The following is a 24416-nucleotide window of genomic DNA, read 5'->3' as shown; positions in this document are numbered from 1 at the left end:
AAAACAATCATATAACCCAATTAATCACAAGCATAACCACATTCACTCAAACCACAGACTCGTTGGGCTAATTAGGCTGTATGAACTGACTGTCATGGATCCTACTTAGAAATATATATCAACAGCAGCATTATCGAAGTTGAACAGTTTTGCTGCATGAGGTCCCCTCCGCCCCCTGGTACCCAGGGCGCATAGTACCTAAGGCCGGTCAAGTCATTTTGAGATCTGAAGCAGAAAATCCCACAAACACCCCCACAAGTAGAAATACAATAAGAACAAATTAAACAATAATTGTCTACCATGATGACACCCCAAACCAAACTAGCATCAAGACTAGTAGCCACTGATGACCTTCTGTTCCATGGATTTGTCCAATCCCCTTTTAAAGCCATCCAAATTGGTAGCCATCACTACATCTTGTGGTAGCGAATTCCATAGTTTTAAGTACGCACTATGTGGACAAAGTACTTCCTTTTATCTGCCCTGAATCTCCCACTAATCAGCTTCATGGGATGACCCCGGGTTCTAGTATTATTATTATTTTTTAGATTTTAACTATTCTTTATTTCATTTCTATTATAATACATGTACTTTATCTGTCTGTACAATTTTGTTCAACAAATGCATAATAAATTCTACAATAATTTACAAGTTATCCATGCTATTAAGAATGATAAGATGTAGATATTTTATTCTTAAGAACAAATGTATAACCTAAACTAAACTTTCGCTGCTATTTTTTTTAAGTTTGAGAACATGCATTAGAATTTGTTAATACGTATACCTTCTTATTTGTTATTTTAATCATGTATAGTACCTTTTTGTGTTCTATGATAACCAAAGAGTTTTGTAGTGAGAGGGAACACTCCATTGTTTCTCTGCATTTGTATAAACAATAAAACAGTACCATTCTTCCGTAAAACTGTTTTTTTCTTTGTCCTTCACTAATTTAATATTATTTGTCAATTTTCTAATAACACAATCTGCTATACTCTGTTGTACCATTCTTTAAGCGAGATTCCTTTTAGATATTTCTATTTGCCAGCTATCAACAACCTAGCTGCAGTTGTTAGAAATCTTAGAAGTGTTTTATGTAATAAATTCTCAATTACCTTGAAATATTCCCAATAATGCTGATTCTGATGTTTTTATATGCTTTGTCCTGTTGTTTTATTAATTCCTAGAAAAACAAAGTCCCATATTTTCTTCACTTTTCCACATTCCCAGGGTTCTCGTATTTCTTATGCTCATAAATGACATAAAATAATAATTCGGTCACAATGTGGCTGAGAATCCTGATTATACTGAAGGCTATTCAAAAACTTGTAGTTCCCTAGAGGCTTAAATAACTAACAGAGGTGGGTGGGTGGAACCCCCTTCAAGGCAACAATGGTATATTTCAAGCATTAGAATAATCTTCATGGGATTAGTCCCATCTACTAACCTTGGCAAACCTTTCTTACATCATTGTAATTGTAGCCATCATCACAAACACACATGTAAGAGCTTATCAAATTTTTACACTGAGCTTCTCCACAGATCCCTGCTGATCCTGTGCATTCATCTATATCTGAAAAGGAGCAAAACCCAACAGCAATCAATAACAGTAATCAGAATGTCAACATGGTTTCAGTGCCTGTCTTTCCCAAGTCATATCTCAGTCCACAGTCAATTCCCATTCCATGGTTACAGCTAAATAATGGAAGAAGAAAATTACTTCAGCCCTCCCAGAAACTAGAGCCTGATATTCTGTAAGTCACATAACACTTTTTAGTAAATGCTGCAAAAGTATTAAAAGTGGAAACACAGGAAAAAAACTCACAGGAAAAATGAGATAGTCGTGTAAAATAAAGTTAGGCTTTCTGGGACAAAAAGGATCACCTAAATAGGAAATGACCAACTACTTTGCTGCAGAAAGAAATAACGTATTTTTCAAAGCCTCTTTGATCCAGCAGTCGAGATAAACACATTTTGAAGGATGCTTCTGCATGTGGTTCCCTTGCTGGAATGATACATGTAAATGCAGGTGTCTATCAAAATTTGTTTCTGCATACTGATCGGAACATGAGGCACCTAGTGCAATGTGTACTGCGTGGTCCCATCCACTCTTGGGCTGCTAGTTATGCACAGCAACTTTCTCAGAAACTATTATAACTGAATTAGGAAAAATGTGCTTTCAAAAACAGAACAGATCCAGGAACTACAGCCCTGAACAAATGGAGTCCCCCCTAAACTACAACTCTCTAAAACTGAAAATTTGGAATAGTGTGAAAATATGATATAGCGGATATACTACTGGACAAGACTAGAGACACCTGAGTAGCAACTCCTGCTCAGCCATACAGCTTACTAGGTGACTTTGGAGCAGTCACTACCTCTCAGCCTAAATTTACGTCACAGTGTTGTAAGAACAAAATGAGAGCTCTTTACAGGAACGGCAGGATACAAACGCAACACATTAATATCCAACCCTAGAAAATCCTCCATCTGAGTGCAGGGACAATCAGAAAGCTCTCAAAATCCTAATCAACCTCACCTAACTTCAAGAAAACCTAGCAGGGAGAGGTCCCCCAGCTCTAAGCAAATGTCTGTGCTATTAAGTGGCTAGAGAGAGTGCAGAAATTAAATCTTCAATCTTTGGCCTGCAGACCATAACAATTAAGAAGCAGAATGTCCTGTCTGGATGAATTTATAAGACACAAAACAGAATCACCAAACTGGAGACTAGCACCAGAAACAAGATCCAAATTTTGGAGAATAGTTCATATTAAGAGAATTCCAGTTTTGTAAAAGAGGGTTTGCTCATTTCGAATCTGAGCAACCTAGTGAATGTTATACACCAGCCTTGCCCAACCTCCATAAGTGCTAGACTACAACTCCCAACACCCCAACCTGCAGGGACATGACTGAGGATGATGGGAGTTGTAGTCCAACACATCTGGAGGGTGCCAGGGTGGGCAAGGCCGTTATAGACCAATTTATGTAATTGAAATGTGACCATTCTTCCCCCTTCCCTCCAAAAATGTTGCTTTGGGATGGAGAATTTAGAGTGGAGAAGTAGCAGGAGAGGGAATGCTTAACTTTTCGCCTGCCTCTCTGCTTCTCAGTTTCAGTCTCCTTCACAAGCTGCTTTCTCCCCAAGTAGATTTTCCAATGTATGTTTACAACCTTTCAAATGTGTGTTTTGGAACCCCTCAAGATTTCCAAGCAGCAATTAGGGGTGCATATCAGGTGGGAAGTATTCCCCGATTCTCCTTTATTTCTACCTTACCTTCCTTTTTTCTCATTTCCTTTTAATTCAGCAATACTGTCATTTTTGACTATTTATACTGTATGCGAATGGAGACAGGGAAAGGTTTTTTTCGGTGTGAAGAACACAACATTATTATTCTGTTCAGCATAGTGAAGTGTTACAGAGTTTGCTGAAAGCACCAAAGCCATTAACAGGTCAGAAACCCCCAATCTTATCGTTATCTATCCACTGTCACCAGAACATTTGTTGAATAATTAATCTTAAAACTGATCCAATCCCCCCAGGATGTTTAAAAGATTCACACATTTCCCAATACAATTCTATGTCATGCTTGTAATATAAGCAAGAATAAGTTTATATAAGAATATAAGAAAAAACTATATTCTACTTTGCCAGGCATTGCTCTCCAGTGTCAAGAAAGGGCTGGTTGGCTGGGGCACTTTGGCACAATCCAACACACAAATCCTTTGTGAATCACCACTTTGCTATGATGCTGGATAGTTCTGTGGTATGACTACAGACATGCCTAGGCATGCGTTCCTGGCTTTTCATACTGAAATCTTAAACCACAGTTGTGAGAAAATAAGAAGCATTATAGCAACAGTTCAATTCAGCATTCAGTGTTAACATGCTAATAAAGAGAACAGAGTGTCCTATCGCATCTTCAAGACTAATACAGTTAGTCTTGTTTATTATACACTTGTTCATTAGTCTTTCATAGATTAGAACCCACTTTATCAGATGCAAATAAGTTCACTTATAACAGCTTTTGCACAATAAATGTGTTAAGTTTTTCAAGATGCTGTCACTTCTTTCTGTTTTTGCTACAAGAGAATAACATGGCTACCCCTGTATAATAATAAGTTGTCTCACTGCACTGACGTGTAGCTTTCATCCTTTTCCAATGGAGTTTGTGCAGTAGGATTCTGGGAAAGCCCTTCTGGTGGTATGCAGTGAGACTATGCAGAAAGGAATTGGCACTTTACTCCCCTTTTCCTGGTTTGACACAAGCCACAGTTTACCATTTTGTCTGAACTGGCAAATTATGGGTTTGCTCCTCGTGGTACCATATGGACCTATGGCCTGATTGCAGTCAACCTGGAGAAGATCCTTCAGTGTGTTGGCTCCCTTTCTTTGGAACTCCCTGCCCCTGGAAGACAGGCAGGCACCAACACTGTGTTGCTTCCTGTGCCTCCTGAAAACAGTTCTGTTCCAGGAAGCATTCCTTAAACAACTAGCTACGGTTTTTATTGGCATTCTGTTTTTAATAATTCTAATATTGTGTTTTCATCTTTTACCTTTTTACTATTGTATCTCTTATGTTCACCACTCCAGAATCTGTTATAGATGTGGAGTGGTATGCAAATGCTGTAAACAAACAAACAAACAAACAAACCAACCAGAAAAGGAGGAAGGGAATCACCACATGGCTTTTCGTGTAATGTCAAAACATGAGTTAGTATTAGTTGGAGCTGCCTCATATCTTACCTTCGCAAGTTTTATTGTCAATCATAAGAGCATAGCCGTTATAACAAGAACAGCTATAGCTGCCTAGCTTGTTGTAACATATCTGTTTACAGCCACCATTCTGATCAGCACATTCATTAATATCTGGAAATAGATAAAGATTATCTGAGTTTTCAAAATCACATCAGGTCAGGAAGAAAGTAACTCAAGGCAATCTTTCTCTGTGTCTCCGATTGCTCATTTACTATTCAAATTTTTAATATCATGAATTTAAAACTTTCATGCAAATTAAGTCTGCTTTCATTCTTAGTAGGCTGGTAGCATTTTTTTTGTGTTTGCATAAGCCACATCTCATACTACATTAATTGCATAGCAGGGAAAAGGTAGAAAAAAGCATTAAGTGGAGGACAATCCCCCCTAAGTCTAAAAAAATCATATATCAATATAACTCACATTAATTAATAAATATACTATAAATAAATCAAATTATAACATGCATCAAGCCAGCTAACAGGTTTAAGCAATACAAAAGAAATACGACTTGCTTTTAAATCAAGCAATATACAACGTATAAACCAAGTCATTTTCAGCCTGGCCCTCTGTTCCTCCTGTCTCCATAGGAAGATGCCTTGCAGAAAGTCAGACCACTGGACCATCTAGCTCAGTATTGTCTCTGCATTGGTTGGCGGTAACTCTTAAAGGTTTCACATAGGAGTCTTTCCCATCCCTACCTGGAGATGCCATGGGTTGAGCCTGGGACCTTTTGCATGCAGAACATGCGCTCTACCACTTCCCCATCCCACTCTTAGGAACACAGAACCACAAGCAGCACAGAACCAGGTTTACCTTTCTCACATCTTTCTCCTTGCCAGCCATTTCTGCAATGGCAACGGTATCCACCTTTCATATCTTCACATGCTTTACTACCGTCCTTATGACATGGGTTAGGAGTACACTGATTTGGCAAGTCTGTGAGGGGAAATGAAAACACATCACATGTGAAAACACATACCATTCAACCTTCTGAGGAGGCAAATACATTATTCATTTCTGCCATACAACTGAGGGAGAAAGATGGTAGTACTGGATTACCATACTATGCTGTTTTCTAGGCAATTTGGCCAATTACTGAGAAGGTATATACTTGCCAAACTAAATGAATGTTCATATTGGAGCTCTCCTTTTAAATTAAAACCTATGGAAAGTATTTCTCAACTTACCTTCCTCATTCTGACTTTGAAGTTATGTTTCGGAGAATGAACTACAATTCTTTTTTGCAAACAAAAGCAAAACATTTGGACACATTTGAAGCAAGGAGTTGATGTACAGCTATCTGACCTGAAACCCTCAAAATCAGGGGTAAAGATTGCATCTAGGGCTACATGTGTTGAACTCTACACATGAACATGCCACTTAGATGTCATTTTCAATGCATGGAGGCGAGACACAGGGCAAATGCTGACCCAAGTTGCATCGAGCATACTACTTTCACATAGGTGCACATAAGCCCAATGAATCCACGCACATATGCCACACAGACACCTCCAAGTGTCACCCAGGCACACAAAACTGCTTCTCCTCCAGGCACACAGACCCACATGTATATACATGTGCAAGCACACATTACCCACTGCCACACACACCCACTACCACAGGTGTATGCTACAAACATGTGCCCTGTGCTCAGCTCTGCCAGCCTCTCTCATCACTGCACAATGCTTGCTAATCTCTCTCTCTAGTACCTCTTACATATATTGTTACCCAATGCAGCCAGGCTTAAACCATGAAGCAACGTGCAGCCTAGTCATAGGTTAGGTTAATTCAGGGAGATGGGGGAAGGACAACTGCCTAAAACAAAACACCTCGGAGCATTTCATATCAGCCACAATGGCTGAAATATGCACCCCTGTCTTTCAATCAGATATTTACTGAGGTGGTCATATTTGTGGTTGTCAACTTGGGCAGCCTGCTAAGGAGCCTACTGACCTTGTGCAACACAAGTGTAGAGCCTCAGCCCTAGGGGCCAAATCTGGTTCTCCTGGGGTCCCAATCCAGCACTCCAGGGTTCCCCAGACGGCCATGCCTCCTTTCCCTGGTCTCACTCCCTTTCCCCAAACTACCAATCATTGGGTAGTTTTCCAAATTTTGTGCAGCTTTTTCTTCATTCTAAAAGGCTGACATGTATCTTACTGGCTGTAAGAGCTTTAAGCTATAATAGGCTGGTATTTTTTCTTATTTGGGGGCCTTCCCTTTTTGCCTTTGGCCCACCCACCACTGGAATGTGGCCCCCAAGAGCTTCTCCAAAATGTAATCCAGCCCTTGGGTTGAAAGAGGTTCTGCACCCTTGCTGTACTGCCTGCCCTGTATCATTTCTCCATTATTTTCTATAAGCAGTGTGCACTGAAGGGAAGAAAAATCACCATATAATATTGTGCCATGTTCTAAAGTTTTCTGCACTTTTCTAAAGGTAAAAGAAGGCATGGCCTTGAGCACAAGAGTGAATTTTCACACATCCCTTTTTCACACATGGTAAAAAAACAATCCCTTTTTATAACCAGATGGTGAGTGTCAACAGTATAATGAACAAGAATTATTTACATTTCTGTTTCTAGTTCCATTTTGTTTCAAAACATGATAGGGGCTGCGCCTGAACTAGGAGGTCAGTTTATACCATTAGGCCTACCCAGAAAGTACTTCAGAATCCCTCCTGTGGAGATAAGAGCTTATCTTGAACCATAGCACAACGCTCTGCTATGAGAAAGGCAGGAAGGAACTCTTAATTCTTAAGGAAAGGCATGTGACTATGCTCTGCCAAAAGCAGACATACCTATCATATTTTTATCTTAAAACCCAGAAATTCTACTATCTGAGAATACCTACAACAATACTGTTCAGGGAAAACTCACTGAAAGGCAGAGGCAAGCCCTGTCACCCACACACAAGAGAACATGCATTGTTTTCCCACTGTATAGCAACGTGCAAGACCTTGAGGAAGGGCATGCTAAAGGCAGCACAGAAGAAGGAAGCTAGGAGCTTCTCCACATGGAGCTTTTATCCTGCTACTGAGACTGCTCACTCAGGGAAGTGTGTGGGCCCTTTAGATGACGCCATTAACCTCCAGGGTGTCTTCTGCACTAAATGACCTTTATTCCATTTTTAAATAAGTCGAAGATAATGAGTATTCAAATTACCCTACTTGTGTTCCTCTTGAGTTCCCTCCGTGAAAAAGGAAAAGCCAAAAGAAGAGGAGCTAGATCAATGAAACACATGGAAGACTCAGATAAGGGGGAGAAGGAGGGGGAAAGGGGAGGGGGGAAAGGAAGCACGTGTAAAGGGAGTCTGTTGGGATCCTGCATTTAAAACCGAAGCAGAGAGCTGCCTTCTAAACATGGGATTTTAGGCTGGTGTAGAGATGCTCTAGGTGGAGGTGAACCTCTTATGTGTACGGAGAGCTGCTGCTTCCAACTCAGGTCAGAAAAATACCTGCAGAGGTGGCAGCCTGTAGAAGGGGGAAAGGAAAAGAAAGAGAGGAGAAGTCAAGAAGCAAAATGCTTTCCTTTTTAATGCTCTTGCTGTTTGCTCCAGGAGTGCCAATCTGGGAGTGGGGAGGAGGTAGTAGCTATGTGTAGATAGGAGTGGGTTATAAATGGATACAGTGTCTTTTGGTTACAGCTAAAAAAGTTTGGCATGACAAGGATACAGTCACTGGAAAGCTCAACTGCTGGTTGATTGTTCACCCCAGCCCATGTGCTGGGATAATGTTGGGACTGGCAGAAGTCTCAAGGCCAGAATGGCATGGACTGATAAAGTAGGCCTGTCCTGTGATCTGGATGCATGTGGCAGGCATGGCAACCTCCTACCAGGCTGGAGCGTTGAAGCTCCACCCCAAGATTCATTATGGGGATCCCCAAGCTCCACTTCCTATGACATGGATCTAGCCCAATGCCTCCAGTGTGTGTAACAAAACACTGTGGCAAAGCAGCAAAGCATGTAAAGTATGTACTCTATAGCATTGCTATGAGATTGGCAAAATCCCCGTAACACATACCCAGTCTTGTAAGTAGGTAAAATTCCCTCCTAACCCTGTCAGTGGGTGGCTAACCTCCATCCATACCTATGAAGCACATCTAACATAGGGAAGGTTGGTGGAGAAGTTGTTGACTGTAATGGCTGAATCCATATAGGGACCTCCTTTATATGCCTCTGGAGCAGATCAAAGATGGAGCTCTCCCTCTCTGGTCCACCCTCTCAGGCTCTTCCCCAGGAACCAACCAACACAGTTCTGGGCCAGCTGACCATGCCAAAGGTGCCACAAAAGGAAATCTGGGCCATCTCACTCCACCTCACCTAGTGCAGCAGTGCAAACAGGGTCCCAGATAAGCCGGAACCTAGGCTTTCCAGTTCCAGATTAGGGATTTTGAGCATGCCTGAAACAGTATTTCCAACTCCTAAGAACCAGCATCACATTATTAGGTCCCTGCACCCTTTTTAACCAGGTCTGCTCAGATCATAGTGCTGGGAAGGAGGCCCTGTCAGTCTCCTCTCCAGCTTCTAACACAGTGCTCTTACTGCCTTCTATCCTGCCCCACCCTCATCTCACAAGCCATGTGTTCCACTTAGCAGGAAGGCAGAATGCAACTAAACCATTAAGGGCTTCTTCACATGAAGCTTTTATTCTGCTATTGAGATTGGTTGCTCAGAAATTTGTGGGTCCTTTAGATGACGTCGTCAACCTCCAGCACATCTTCCACACTAAATGACCTTTATTCCATTTTTTTTTAAAGATCGGAGATAATGAGCTATTAAATTACAGTTCTTGAGTTCTCTCATGAAAAAAGAAAAGCCACAATAAGAGGAGCTAGATCACAGCGCCATTTGCCGGCTGGATAACGAAACATATGGAAGACTCAGATAAAGGGGAAAAGGAGGAGGAAAAGGAGGTGGGGGGAAGGTAGCGTATATAAGGGGAGTCCATCATGATCCTGAGTTTAAAACAGAAGCAGAAAGCCCCATTTTAAATGCAGGATTTTAGGCTGGTGTAGAAATGCTCAAACATAAAGGAGTAGTACACTGACAATTCCTTTGTCAGCAGACAGGACTTCCTGGCTACTTTTGCATCATGGTTATTTTCTTGTTAGTGGGATAAAATAATAGCTACTCACAATCACATTCCTGGATTTTTCTAGCTGTGATTTGACTGTTGCATGTTGTCACCCCACAAAAAATGTAGCTTTCACACTCTTCCTTGTGTGAGAAAAATGTGGATCTGTTCGGTTTTTAAACATGTAAGCATTGCCCTGCAAACACAATGCTTACATGTGTTTATAACACAATTATTCTCAGATTGCAGGTGGGGAGAGGACTATGTTTAGGATGACTTACAATAATCCTGCCATATCGTTGTATATTGGGAGGGATGTTGGGATAAAGAAGTTTACAATAACCCTGCTATATAGTCCATCATAGCTTACTACAACCTCCAATGTAGTCCAATATTATTATCCCCCATATTGCAGTGGGATGGTCATCTGAGGCTGTCTGAGAGAGTATCTTCTTCTGACAACTCTGCAATGCTATATTATAAATCCCCACATTGTATGTTGGGACGCAGTCTCCACATATGGACTCCACATAACAGATGGGGGCTGAGAATAATAGATGGTTGCTTACAGTAATTCTCCAACAACAAGAACTATCACAATGTTCACACATCATGGCAGCAATTCCTGGGTTGTTAAACCCAGGAATTGTGAGGATGAGTGGAGCACGCTTTTAATCAACAATCCAGGAACACCCCTAGAGCCAATTGCTGGGTTAATTCTGGCTTGTTTAACCCATAAACAACCCAGAGTTTCTGGGTTTGCATGTCAAGGAACAATCCAGGAACAGGGCATTCCTCCTGGGTTGTTGATTAAAAGCAGAAATGACAAGCATGCAGCTTGCATGCTCTGGGTTAAACCACCCAGGAATTGCTGCTACGACATCCGAACTCACTCATTCTCTCTCTATTGGCAAAATGCAATGTTGCAGCTAGAGGTCTGCACTGCAGTACAACACAGTACCTGTGTTATCAACATGCAGACAGACAGTAAAACAGTTACATAACATGATATACAAATATTTTAGAACTCATTCTGCATATAGTGCCTATGTGTCTAAATCGCTTGAGATCAAACACTCATGTTTAAAACAGCCAGTTCTACAAAACAGATCCTACGCATACAGAAATACCTCAGCTACAGTAAAGGTCAACTAAGCTAAAATGCTACCTCCATCGTGCCAAAGCCTGCACTTATTTGAATAGTGCTATGTTGTGCTCTGTTCATCTGTATGCAGATGTGCTGCACTTTTACCCTCCTAAAACTGTGTGAAACTGGATATCCCAAATGAAACAAAAACCCAGAGGGCATAGGTTACTCTAGTCTTTATCTCTATACCATCCATATAGCAAGGAACCATCAGTCTTTTTCTTGACAAATGATCATACTTGTGACCTCCCAGAATTCGTTTCAAGACATACATAGATATTAAGAGTGTTAGCAGGTAAGGACAAAACAAGTTATTTTTATCTTCCTGCTGCTATGATGTCCAAAAAGGTCCTTGAGCCTGTCTCACACTTGTAAGCAATATTTCTCTGGTATAATAAGGATGTACACAGCGAGGTTTCTGGTTCAAGCCCCAGGTCACCCATAAACTCACTAGGTTGCCTTAGGCAACCTGTTCTCTCTGTGTCTAAGTACAAGATGCTGTGCTGAACCCCTGATTGAGAGACAGCAGCTTGACTAGGGCAGCCTAGTAAGTTCATGACTTCACAAACCAACTTTACAGACTGTTAAGGATTGCAGAGATAAATATACATGAAACATTTTGAACACTAAGGACCATCACAAAAGAAATGCAGTTCTCCTCCTCTTTCAGCAGACAGCTTTTAGATACGCTTTATTCTTTAACCTATCCTTTCCCCTGTTCACTTTTATCCCTAGCAACATTTTCAAATATCTTCCTCTGACATTATCCTCTGATTGTACAAAATGTGTCTATAAACCATTGAAACTCTGGAATATCACAGAATTTCCATATCCAACCATCTTGCCTTTTTGCTCTCCTTCCAAAGGTTACTTCCCATGATGCTCCAGATACCTTGAGTTTTCACTCCTTCCTTCTTGCTTTCATTGGTAGTGGTGGAATTACTACCAAGCAAACTCATACCAAACTCATCATCCCAGCCTCTCCAGCAACACATTCGGTGTCCTCATAAGAAACCACTGCTAACTACCTTGTATCTATAAGAGTGTGATCCTATGGACATTTAGACAGAAAAAACCTACAGCTCCCAGCATTCCCTAGCCATCATGTGCCCTAAAACAGTCATCAAGCTACAGCACACAACTTGCTATATATTCCATTGCAAATCTGGATGGATTGTGCTTAGTTATACAGTATGCTCTGTGCTTCTCTCCCATATGAAACATGAAACCCTTCATAATTACAGTGCCTGACTTCTGACACCCTCAGTATGAGCCAGGCACCCTGTCCCAAACATATCGTCAAAATTGGGACTCACAAATAATTAAGACTGGCTTCCTCATAATGTCTTTGGGCTCAAGGTGCAATTCAGAATGGATTCACATGACCACGGAAAAGTCAGCTTGAGTTGGGGTTTGCCCCTCACAAAATCTGAGTGATGCTTATACGAATTCACTCCCATCAGATAAGAACACTGTTCCCCATGTCCTGGAACAAATGAAAGTTTTCTTGAAGGTTGACCAAAAGATGGCCAACAATGATTTTTTTAAACGTGGGAGCAATCCTTACCATTTCACCACATAGTGTTTGTCTGGCAAAGGCAAGTCAAAACCAGTATTGTAAAGCCAACCTCAGTCAAGTCTGGTGTCAGTGGTCATCACCTTAGCCATCTGCTGGGAGCCAAGGGCCACTGCCAAAAGAAACTAGGAAACTAGAAAATGCCACCAGTATCACTATCTTTGGCCTTCTGCAGGTATGTGCCCCAGGCTAAAAGAAGCTGTAGCCTGGCAACCAATGAAGGAAAGGGGGGATGTAGCATGATGGCAGTGGCAGGCCCTGCTCATCCCTCACCTCACTGTTCTTCCAAGCTCCTCCCACTGCTGCTTGCTCTACTCGGAAGCCCACTCAACCACTTACTGGTTTCAGGCAGGCATGGCAACCCACGTCAGCTCAGTTCTGCAGCCACTGCCACCTGCTGACTTGCACATCTGCACTCCTCCTCAGGGACTAATCCATGCTGTTGGATGGTAGCGGTGGTGGCAATGGAAAAGAGAAAGACCTGCAGTAAACATTGCAGGTACTGAATAGATGGGAAGAAAGGAACCCCACAAGTACCGTGGTGCCCACAAAAGCCTGCAACTGGAACTTTTTCATACCACACCTGCACAAGCCACTGATGACTGAGCACTACTAACATAGCAGCTGTAAAGAAGGATTCTTCTGCATTATACAAAAATGGTTTTGCAGCCAGCAATTGTTGAGGTTTTGCTTATTAATCCCAGAATTAAGTTACTGCCACATCTGTTAACTTTTTGTTGAATATGTCACAACATTAATGGGTTCTGATCTTGAAAGATTAGTGCAGGCATCCATCTCTTTTACTGAAAAACACCCAACATTTGGCAGGATCACATGACCCATTTGACAAGATCATAGTAAGATATTAACAGAGCAAACCAACAGGGGCAAGAGAAGAAGTGGTGGAGCAACTGCTACTTCCTATGTCCTGCTGGGCTTGTGCCAGGTGCTGCATTTTCCCTCTTTTTTGGCCTTTGTCAGCCATTTTTCCCCTTTTCCGTTGCTTTCAATCATAAGGAAATAAACTACACCAGTTCCAAGGCTGGTGTGTTTCCCCCTTGTTCTGGGGCATGTCACCTAATCTGCCCCCAAATTATCTCCTTCTTGTCCTTGCTGCTGTTCCAATGGCAAGAAGCAATAGTTGTGGATCTTCCTACCACCACACGGAAGAAGCTTCTGAGGGCTGACCTCCCTCTCCATGGGCAGAGAGGAAATTCCACTAAATCCTATAGCCCCTTGGACAACCTCCCAGAGGCTTTAGGATTGCAGGCTAGACATTCAATCCTGTGTCCACTTATCTGTGAATAAGCCTCGTTGAACTCAATGGGAATTACTTCTGAGTAAATATGCATAGGATTGTGCTGTAAGGAATGGAAGAAAAAATATTTGGTAAAAATGATGCAGTACCTCTGTTCCACTCAAGGTTACTGGTCACCTGTATGTTTTTTTAAGAATTACTGGCAGTTCCTCAAATTCAAGCTGCCAATATGAGCTGCATTAATTTCCAATGAGAGTCAATGACTTCGGAAGACAGACAGATACACGTAGTGATTCATTTAATTTCAGTTTTTTCCCTGTAATGGCTGGGTTTGGATGACATGCTGCAGCATACCATGGGTTATTTAACCCATGACAAGCTGCGGCATTCAGAGGCGCCAGATTGCATACCAACCCCTGCTCAGGGATTGTTGTGTCATGCAAACCGACAAGCGTGGGTTATGCAATGGTAAAAAAAAACCCTCACATAACCCTAAAACACACCATTGTTTAGCCCTCGCATGATACAACCCCCGAGCATGGACTGCATATTCAAAATGGCGGCTGCACACTTCCTGCATGTGCCGCAGTTGTGTCATACCAACAACCCCCTTGGGTGCTCTCTTGTGGAACATCTTTTCCAGTATCATATTGCTGAGCCATTCCTTTCATCAGCTACAAGGTTCTGGAATGTTGTAGGTCTTCACAGCATCTCAACCAATGGCTAGGTCGCCTGGTTTAGGTGAGGCTTGGCCTCACACACTCCCCCCCCCCCCCCCCGCATATTCCAGCATGGCCACAAGGAGGAGTTTGGAAGCTTTTGCTTACATTTTTGATTAGTCACAGCTTGCTACGTCGTTCAGATCCAAGTGGTTCATCTTAACTATAGGTTTGCTGAAACAAGCCAACTCAAACCATGATTTAAGAAGCTGACTTGTTTCAACAAACCATGATTAAGGATCAGTTTAGGGTGTGGATGCAACACAAAAGTGTGGTTAATCTAAAATAGAAGTGGAAGCTTCCAATCTCCTTCTCACAACTGTGCCAGAGGAGAAGGGAGGTGAGAGGACATGAGCCTGCAGCTTGCCACAACTTGTCCTTGTAATGCAAACCTTCCCAGTGTTTTCTGAAATTGAACAAATTAAGCCTCAGACTGGAAGGAATGCAAGGAGAACATACAGCATAAATGAAGTTGGCTATGGACTAGAATGCCTCCTCACCCATGCCAGACAAAAAACAACGGTGTGTACACATAGATATATCTGTAACATAGAAATATGAAAAATGCTTACTATGCACACATGTATGGAAACCTGGACTTCTTATATATGGTGAGCCATACATCCGAATACATGCTGAAGAACAAAACACAAAAATTATTATTAAGCCAGATGCCAAAATTAACTGATTTTTAATCTCCCAGTATTATATTGTTTGTTTTATTCAGACTAGAACATTCATTATCCAGCTGCTATAAAATTGTTTTCATTTAATCAAAATATTGTTGCTCCAAGGTTGGTTGCAGTTTATATTGCTGCTTTTGTTGTTGTTGTTCAGTCGTTCAGTCGTGTCCGACTCTTCGTGACCCCATGGACCATAGCATGCCAGGCCTTCCTGTCCTGCACTCTCTCCCGGAGCGTGCTCAAGTTCATATTCATTGCATCCGTGATGCTATTATATTGCTGCTTTGCAATATAATTATTCTACCAGATGTTGCAAGTATATTAAATGATATTTGGATTTAAAGATTTTTCTAGCTCAGGAAGAATATCTGAGGGACTCCGTTGAAGAAAGAATAGCTTTCTTGGGATTCTAGTGTATGTTCAACGCAAATATAATAGTACAATAATCAGTCAGATTTTGAAGGACCAGGTCCTTATCTTACTCTTTCTGTGTAGCAATATTCAAGTAAATATACTGTAAAACTCTTCTACAAGATGTCATAAAATATCTTATGAAAATAAATTAAATGTCAGCATGTAGGCATCCTTATCCAGCAGGGGGACATGCCCATGGAAGATTTTCTGGGGTTGAAATTCATGATCTAAGAGATAGATTAAATCTGTGCTGTTAACAAATCTGACTGTCTCTTAGATTAGATTTTTCAACTCTGGGAAATGCACACAGCACCCATTTCCATCAGATAGATTGGGGTCAATATGGCTGCAGTCCAATGACTTACTTTATAAACATACACATAGAGGTTACATGTGCACTGCAATTAGGTTTTTACCTCCTAACCACCCAGCCCCTCCCCAGCAAAGTGAGTTCCCTACACAGCAAACTGCTTTCAATAGCCTTCAAAAATGGTTTATAATATTAAAAGGGAGGCTGAATATTAGGGACAGGCAGGAGTATGCTATACCTGAGGAAAATGGGAACCAAAATGAACTAAAACCAACTATGCAGACAGATATTCTTGCACAGTTCTTTGAATCATGGCCAATGATTATAATTATATGCAAATAAAAGTATGCCTGCTCCCAAAAAGAAAAAAAAAAGAGAAGGAACTTGTTCCGCTTCAAGATAAAGAAATGTGCAACATGATCTTGAACTTCTGTGGGTAGATTATGAGTGTGCCTAAACAGGGACAACAAAATAGCACTGCCAAATATTGAAAGGGTATAACTGCAACTCACCCAAGTATTTCGGGTAAAAATAATCCTGTGGGAGAGAGAAAAAGCAAACAGATTTATTGGAAAAATACATTTCATCTATGATTGCATTAAGATTAAAATAGCTGCTGACCACTTGATAACTGAGCAATGCAATCTTAATGTGGTCTTAGGTTTGTGCGTCACACCGATGGAAGAGAGGCAAAACATCTTTTCTTGTCCTCCTCATTCTGCAGATTTTGTTGCTACTCTTTGCAGATGTGGAGTCACGCCCAGAAAATGTAGTGGCAGAATACTCATGAATAAGAACTCCAGCTTCTACTGCTTATTCTTTAGTAGATCTGCTGGCTAAGAAGGCTACAACTACCTGCTTGAAAACAGAGCTTTCCCAGCTGGCAGATCTTCTGTAGTTCTTGCAAATCTGTTATTGGCAGAAGTAGTAGCAGAGGGTTGTTTCAAGTGGCAGCAGGAGAAACTGCCTCTTGAAACAAAACTCTCCCTAGCCTGCAGATTTGCAGGGTCTGGAAAACAGATCTAACAGCTTCAGAAGGCTCCATATCAAGTGAGAGCCAAGAACATTCCCAGCCAACAAATCTGAGCATCACAGGGAAAGTGAGTTCTTCTTTAAAAGACAACTTTACTTTTCCCACATTGAACTTTGAGGTGGAGCACCAAACAGTGACTCTATTCAGGATTTGTTACAAACATCACCAGCTCTTCCCAGGATATATCCCAAGAAAGAAGCTGATGCAAAAATCAAAGCACCTTGGAGTGACAGCACCAATCACAGACCAAGGAAGGAACAAGGATTTAAACAGCCCTGCCTTCAGAGTAATTTGGAAAAGACCTAGAAACAATACTATGCCCTGATGAATACTTGAAGCCCATCTTGACTCTTACCTCTTTTTCAGTGGTGTATGTACTCTAGTTTTGCAATGCATTAAGTGGCCTCCTTAGGAAAATGTAAGGAAGATAAAGGCAAATGCAGTACACAGGGGGCAGTAACAAGGGTAGAGAAAAGTACATACTGGAAAGGAAGTAGTGGTGAATAGCACAAACATAACAGTGGCAAGAGTGCAGTGGTGTGCATATATGGCAAGTACTTCCACAGCAGCCTTCCCCAACCCAGCACCCTCCAGATGTATTAATTACAACTCCCATCATCCCACCCAGCATGACCAATGGCCATGCTGGGATTATGACACGTCTGGAGGGCACCCGATTGGGGATGCAGCCAAAACAAAAATCAGGCGAGAATGTACCAAGATGCCCACAATAAAATTCCAAACTATTCTGGTGCATTAAATGTTTGCGACACCAGATTATTTCCCATTTTGTTAAACAGCTTATACTGTGCAATCCATAACCCATTTAAGCAAGAATAATTCTATGACAATCAAGTGGACTGCTCCAAAAGCATTTATCTGTGGCTTTAAATATCTGCATGACAAGAGTGATTTCATTTACTTTGGGGTGGGGAGGGAAGAACAAGAGCTGAGCTGGAAACTGCCTTTTCCTGCACATGACATTTCCATTTGTTCAGGCTTCCAAAGCTCAGTAGATTGATGTTTGTGTTAAGCTTATACCAAAGGGATTAATCTGGCAGGAAGAGCAAATTACATCCTATATAAGAAAAAGTTAGTTAAGACCAAGGTGGCAGCATCATTCAGAACAAAGGTGAGTTTACCCTATACGGGCATCATGGGGGGTGTCTCCATGGTCGATCTGCTGAGAGCTGGCTCCATTATGAGGTTGTTCAGAGCACATGTCGTGGCCATCCCACAGCTACCCTGGAGCTTTTCACGGAAAAAAACAGATTTCCTGAGACGACTTTAAGTCTGATTCTTTTCCTTAAGTCAGGTTCTCCATGGTATAGTTGTTGTGTACTCTGGTGTTGTGTTTTGTGTGTCAGATTCTCCGTGGTATAGTTGTATGCTAGCCCTGCCCAGGGGTGTGCCTTTCACCGTGACCCTGGTCAAGGGGTGTTTCCTGTCCCTGTGTTTCCCAGCACAAACCAATCAGTGTCTACTCAGAAGTAACTGCCATTGTGGTCAATGAGGCTTGTTCCCAAAATGTGCACTCCAGAAGTTACCGAGATTCCTATGCATCAAAATAACGCATTTAGGAGCCTTAACGTCTACGCTGCGTGTCTTTGATGTTTGCTTCCTTGCTTTTCGGAACTAATTAATTTGCAGCTTCAATCCTTTGCAGCATCAGGAGCTTCAGCAGAAAGGAGAAAGGGGACTAGAAAGGGGGCTGGTTGAAACCACGGTGCTTTAAGTATTCAGAGGGTTAACTTTCCTAAAGGCTGTGAAGTGGTATGTCGAAGCTGCTTTCTCAGTTGTAAGGGAGTAATTAATGCAAAGCTTCAATTGTTTGCAGCATTGGGAGCTTCAGGGGAGAGGTTGCACCTGTATTTCTTTAACATTTGCATTAGAGTAATTAATGTGAAGCATCGAAACTTTGTCAGCTGTAAGGAAGGAGGGGGGAAGCCCCTCACACTGGTTGATCAGCCTCTGCCAGTCTGGTGACATTCTCTCCAATCCCCCCACTCCACCCAGAAGTATGTTCCTGTGAAGGGACTTAGAGTGGTGCAGTGCACTCATTCATGGAGCCCTGTGCAGACCAAAGCTGGCTCCTTGAAAAATCTGGGTAAGCCACCATTGGCTTCTCCTTCCACTGTCGCGGAGACAACCCCCAAATTATTTCCTCTTATGCAGGGAAGTTGAAATGCTATGACATAAGACTAAAAGTGTATACATCTTTTTCTGGCCCAAATCCTTAGAAGCAAAGCAGAATGAGCAAAGGTATAAATTGAATATTTCCCTCTTCAGATGATGAGGATTTCAAACGTACAACTACACAGCCAGGAGAATAGCTTTTATAAATAACAAACTACAAAAGACATGACATAAAAGAAGTTAAGGACTGATTTCAAAAGACTTTGAAGGAGAGAGGAAGAGCTTTTCAGCTTCAGGATCTTGAACTGTCCGCTACAATAGGCCAGGGCTAGCCCAAGATATTTTGCTGCCTGAGGCAGCACAGGAAATGCTCTCCCATACCTAAGGCAAGGCATGTTATTTTGGTACCTGTGGCAGGAAATTGACAAGCATCTCTCCCTAGCAGAAAAAATACAATAATAATAAACAAAAATTTGCTGCCCTTTCATGATATCTCAAAGCTGCCACCAGAGCTGCCAACCTCACTCTCCCGAATGGCAGGGCCATCTCTGCAACAGACTAAATTCTCACTTGCTATAGCGTGAATTATACAATTTGTGAATTATTCACACCTTGGGTTTGCCCTGATAACCTGGAAAGTGACCAGTTTCTGAGGGCCAAACTTGATGTTACATGCATAAACCTGTAACTTTTACTCAGTGTTTTTTTCTTTAATGATAAGCAATCTCAGAAGCTGCAAGCATAAGCAAACAGGGGACAGGGGTGGAATTCTAACTCAAGAAAAAGTTAGCCACCCCAGATCATACAAGGTCACTGATGTCAATTTACTGTAATTCAGATTAGTACAATGTGCCTCAAACACAAAACAAGAACTAGAAATATGTACCAAGACTCAAGTACATGATCTCATCCATAGACTACACATATAAAATCATAAAACAAATTTTATTTTTTAATTTTATTTATTTTTACATTTATATCCCACCTTTTTTGCTCTTCCAAGGAAGCCAAGGCAGCTTCCATGGTCCTCCTCCTCAACATTTTATCCTCACAACAACCCTGTGAGGTAGGTTAGGCTGAGAGTCAGTGACTGGCCAAAAGTTACCCAGTGAGCTTCATGGCTGAGTGGGGACTAGATCCCAGATCACCTGGGTCCTAGTCTAACACTCTAACCATTACACCACACATATAACATGCATATGGGTAGCATAACATCAAGGAATTAAGCATTTGTAAAATGGATACTTTTTTCTAGCTTGTCTTTAGAAGACAGGCTAGTCAAAATTACTCATTTTATAGATGGGGTTCCAGTAGTGCACTCTATCTGTAAAATCAGCAATTTTCTAAATATTTCTATTAACACAAGCAAGGGGTTAAATACCGAGAATGTAAGATAGTAACAACTAGGTAGGGCCTACCCTTTAAAATAACAAGGTAGCCCCCCATCCCCAAATTCCACTCCTGAACAGGAGGGAGGGGATGCCCAGCCCTTTTCCTGACAGCAGTTTTTCAAATCAAAATTATCATTCCCCCCCCCTTCTCCACCCCCCCACAATTGCTTTTCTCTCCTTGGGGAAAAAAGGATACAGGTACCTGAGCATTTCTCCCCATGAGGAAAAAAGCAGAAGGGAAAGAGGAGTTTCATCAGAAAAAAGGATGGAAAGGGTTGGATACTCCTCCTCACTCTTCCAATCAAATATTCAGCCTTCTGAGGTTTCTTTTCAGTAAATGCAAACAAATCAAGAAACATGAAACATGAAACATGCATTTTACAGATAACTGCATGTGTGTTCTTTTAATGTTTAATTTACAAATATAACAAAAACAAAAAGAGAAGGGGGAAACAGCAATGAAAAAGGAAAAAGGAGAGAGAAAAAGGAAGAACATGACATAAAAGCATATTCATTCACAATAATAGTTAATAAAACCTAGACTGTCCTTGAAAATATCTTCAGTACAGGTGTTGTGAAACAGCTTAAAGATTCATTAACTTGATGAAGTTCAGTTTCATAAGTCCACCAAACTATCAGTACACTTTTGACTTGGGGGGTAGGGAGGAAAAAGGACCCTATAAAATAAATAGCTGAAGCTATGGACTTAAGACCATAGTTCAAATCATAGCTTAGGCCCAAACTCACTGAATCACCTTAAGCAAGCCATTCTCTCTCTACGTCACCTACCCATCTATAATAATAGGAAAATAATATTGGCCTACCTTTGTCATAATGAGCCAATGCATACACTTAGGAAAATACTCTATAAAGACGATACTTCCCCACATGCACAGAGGAATCACCACAGGATTTAGCAGAGCCCAGCCTGACCCAGCCTCAACATGCGCACGTGAGCAGCTGTATTGCCCCTGCAGTAGGCCTCTTTATTTACAGGTGCCAAGACAGCGATAAATCAGATCCAGGTTTACTTACAAGGAATACTTTATTGAGTACAATCAGCACACAGGCGTACCCAATGGTTGGATCAGACCGCTTCTCTGAACCCAGAGCTGTGGGGTACAATGGGTTTTATACCATACATGTCAGCAGTGAGACAGCATGACAGAAGCAAGCATTAATTAGCGTTCATTCCCAGCATAGACTAACAGTGCTTGTTCAGAAGGAAAACCATCAGAACTTTCCCAGCACAGCCACCTGTAACTCGGCATAAACATAGCCTCACTTCTCAGGCACATCCTAGGCCCTGATAAGATACTAGCCTTCGTTAGCATGGAATGTGCTGAGGCCGCGCTATCGACCTTTGACTCATCTCACATGCTCAGAGGCCCACTAGCAAGGAAATTGCACTTATAATGAACCTAAGCCAAGCATTATGGAACTCTAGGCCCCTCAAAAACTACAGGCGACTTGGTTACACTCCTGGGGCCATTACAACAGTGCACAAGGATAAATCTAGGGAATGGGAGGTCTGTGGGTCCTTCCAATATCATCTTTTTCCTCTTTTCTATTCAATCAAGTTATGCAAGCTGCAGAAAAAAACAGCACTCCAATAGGCCGCAATCCTTCCTCATGTGGGCAGATGAACATGAGTTGCTTTATATTTAATTAAGCAAAAGAACAAAAGATGTCACATGCACACACAAGTCTATAGGAGCCTTCCCAATCTGGTGCTTTCCAGATGTGTTGACGACACCGCCCTCCATCCCCAGGCAACATGCCAAGTAGGAATAATGGGAGTTGTAGACCAACACATTTGGAGGGCACCAAGTTGGGGAAGGCTGCTTTATGTAATCATGCCAATCAAATACCTGAACTTCCCAAAGTTTGCATGTCCCCATCGCTTTTCCAACAAGTTTGTGTAGTGTAATATATGAAGTTGTGTTAGAATAAACCTTTTTTCAAAATTGTAGCAAATAAATGAATGCAAATTTGGTTTCCAAGTGCCAACTCTTCATTATTCTGACTCTACAGCATCAGAATGTAACAAGCTGCTAATCACTCCTTGTTATGGCAGCAAAATTTACCACAGAAATGATAATGGAGAATTTCTAGCTAGAGCTGAAACAAATGGAATTAACATGACCTTTTTTTTTTTTTTTTACAACGATAGAAAGATTAAACAAACATCAGAGCCAGCTTATTTACACAAAACTATAGGTGATGTCATGTGCCAAGTCATGTGCCCAGAATTATATGTACAATCTTAGCTTTTGATCTCTCTAGCCATTATTTATTCCACAACAAACAATACCTCAAGTCCAAATAAGGTAAATTACTACATCTCACACATGACTGAAGATGGCGACATTCAGTGGGAAAACTCCATCAGTATAGGTTACCCCAAATCTTTGCGCTGTATAAAATATATATTTGTGTTTGTTTTTTAAAGTCTGTTTACTTCATTTATAAGTTGCCATCTTTTTATGTACGCATTATAATTTCTCAATTATCCAGTGTAGTTTATTCTGTATCTAGAGCTGGGTTGCTTTCAAAGGATCTTATCACAGAACATGCAGCCTATGCAGTCTATCAACAGACATTTAGTACCACAATGAAGGCACAGTGAGTACCTCAAGTGAACTAAAGAAGGCTTACAGTGTCCCTTTGAGGAAAAACATGATAATCAAAGAAGACTGATTGATACTTACTTGATTTCATCCAATATACCCGTAGTCTAATACCTTTTTAGCAAGCCCAACTAAAAGATCACAAATTCCCACCTGCAATTTTTGATAGATTTCCCCTATTCGTCTTGGGAAACAACCCTCTTTCACTCTTCATCTGTCTTAAGACAACTTATTTTTCTGGTTATCATTAAACCATCCTGCCTCATCTACCTTGCTGTATTTTTGACAGCGCAAGGTTCCAACGCACAGAGGAAGCCTATGAGCATAGAGCAGACTCCCCTCAGCAGACACGTTTCCCCAACATTTGGATGGTGGAGTCATGATGGTAGGAGCAATGGGCACAGCCTTACTCTCCCCATTAATTTACCCCTACAGGATTTGTATGTCATTTTTTCTTAATAATGCATCCTAACTAGTTTCTTTTTCTGTCTTATCAAGGAGCTCAACATCAGGATTGCAAGCCAATTGTTCTCCTCATCTCCGATCCATATCTATTTGTGGGCCCCTGGGGAACTTCCAAATTCACATGGTTTGCAGCCTTTTGGGAGAACATCTAAGACCAACCCAAGCCCATCAAAAGTGGAAGCAGAGACCTGCGAATCCCTGCTGCATCACTACATCTGCCTTGCCCCTCTTCTTATATTAAGAAGTGTGTGGTGGAGTTGGCACCACTTTTCCCCACACTATTACATGTGAGACTATCTCAGTGCATGAACTGAGCATGAACAGCTAGGAAAAAGAACGTTGCGTGTGCTATAATGCTTTGGGCATTGGGGAAGGGAGATGTCAATAGCAAAGCAAAGAAGAACGAAGGAAAAAAAGTACTAACTGAGGGATGGAGATGCAAGGAGCAAAAGAGGGGTACCAAAAAGGAATGCAGAGATCTGTGGTGATGTATACAAAAGAAAGGGCACTATGAACTACAGTGAGAAAAAGAGGGTAATCTGGTGTTCAGAGAGACCTGCTAGATAAGGAAAGGCAGAGCTGCGAAGAGATCTGTGGGGCAGGGCGACAGAGAAAAGGGAGTAACAGACGGGGTGCAGAGAGACATGTGGTGGTGCAGAGGGAGCGCTTACTAATAGCAGAGTTGCTGTGTACTCTGGGGGGCAGGAGACTGACAAATGGGTTACTATCTTTTAGTCCATGAGACAGGACAAAAATTCTTACCACATGTAATGAATCCTCCTGAATGTGATTTTTAGCAAGTCCCAAGAGATGGGGAAAAGATGGTAGACCTG

General features: G+C 41.5%; 1 protein-coding gene across 2 annotated transcripts in view; it reads right to left on the bottom strand.

Annotated features, from left to right (window-relative positions):
* The window catches only part of GAS6 (growth arrest specific 6), a 59380-nt gene that overhangs the window by 21816 nt on the left and 13148 nt on the right, over positions 1-24416 (bottom strand). For both annotated transcript variants that reach the window (XM_084844551.1, XM_084844552.1), the window contains exons 3-7: positions 16441-16465; positions 15094-15156; positions 5567-5689; positions 4742-4864; positions 1445-1570 (exon numbers count right to left, since the gene is read on the bottom strand). In XM_084844551.1, coding sequence (XP_084700677.1) covers positions 1445-1570; positions 4742-4864; positions 5567-5689; positions 15094-15156; positions 16441-16465 — 460 coding nt within the window. The remainder of the gene's footprint in view (positions 1-1444; positions 1571-4741; positions 4865-5566; positions 5690-15093; positions 15157-16440; positions 16466-24416) is intronic.

Source organism: Heloderma suspectum, chromosome 3 (assembly GCF_057233095.1).
Source record: "Heloderma suspectum isolate Gila_16-S chromosome 3, 16-S_ref, whole genome shotgun sequence".
NCBI classification, from domain to species: Eukaryota; Metazoa; Chordata; class Lepidosauria; order Squamata; family Helodermatidae; genus Heloderma; species Heloderma suspectum.
The sequence above is the reverse complement of the archived record's forward strand: the minus strand, read 5'-3'. Positions and strand labels throughout refer to the sequence as shown.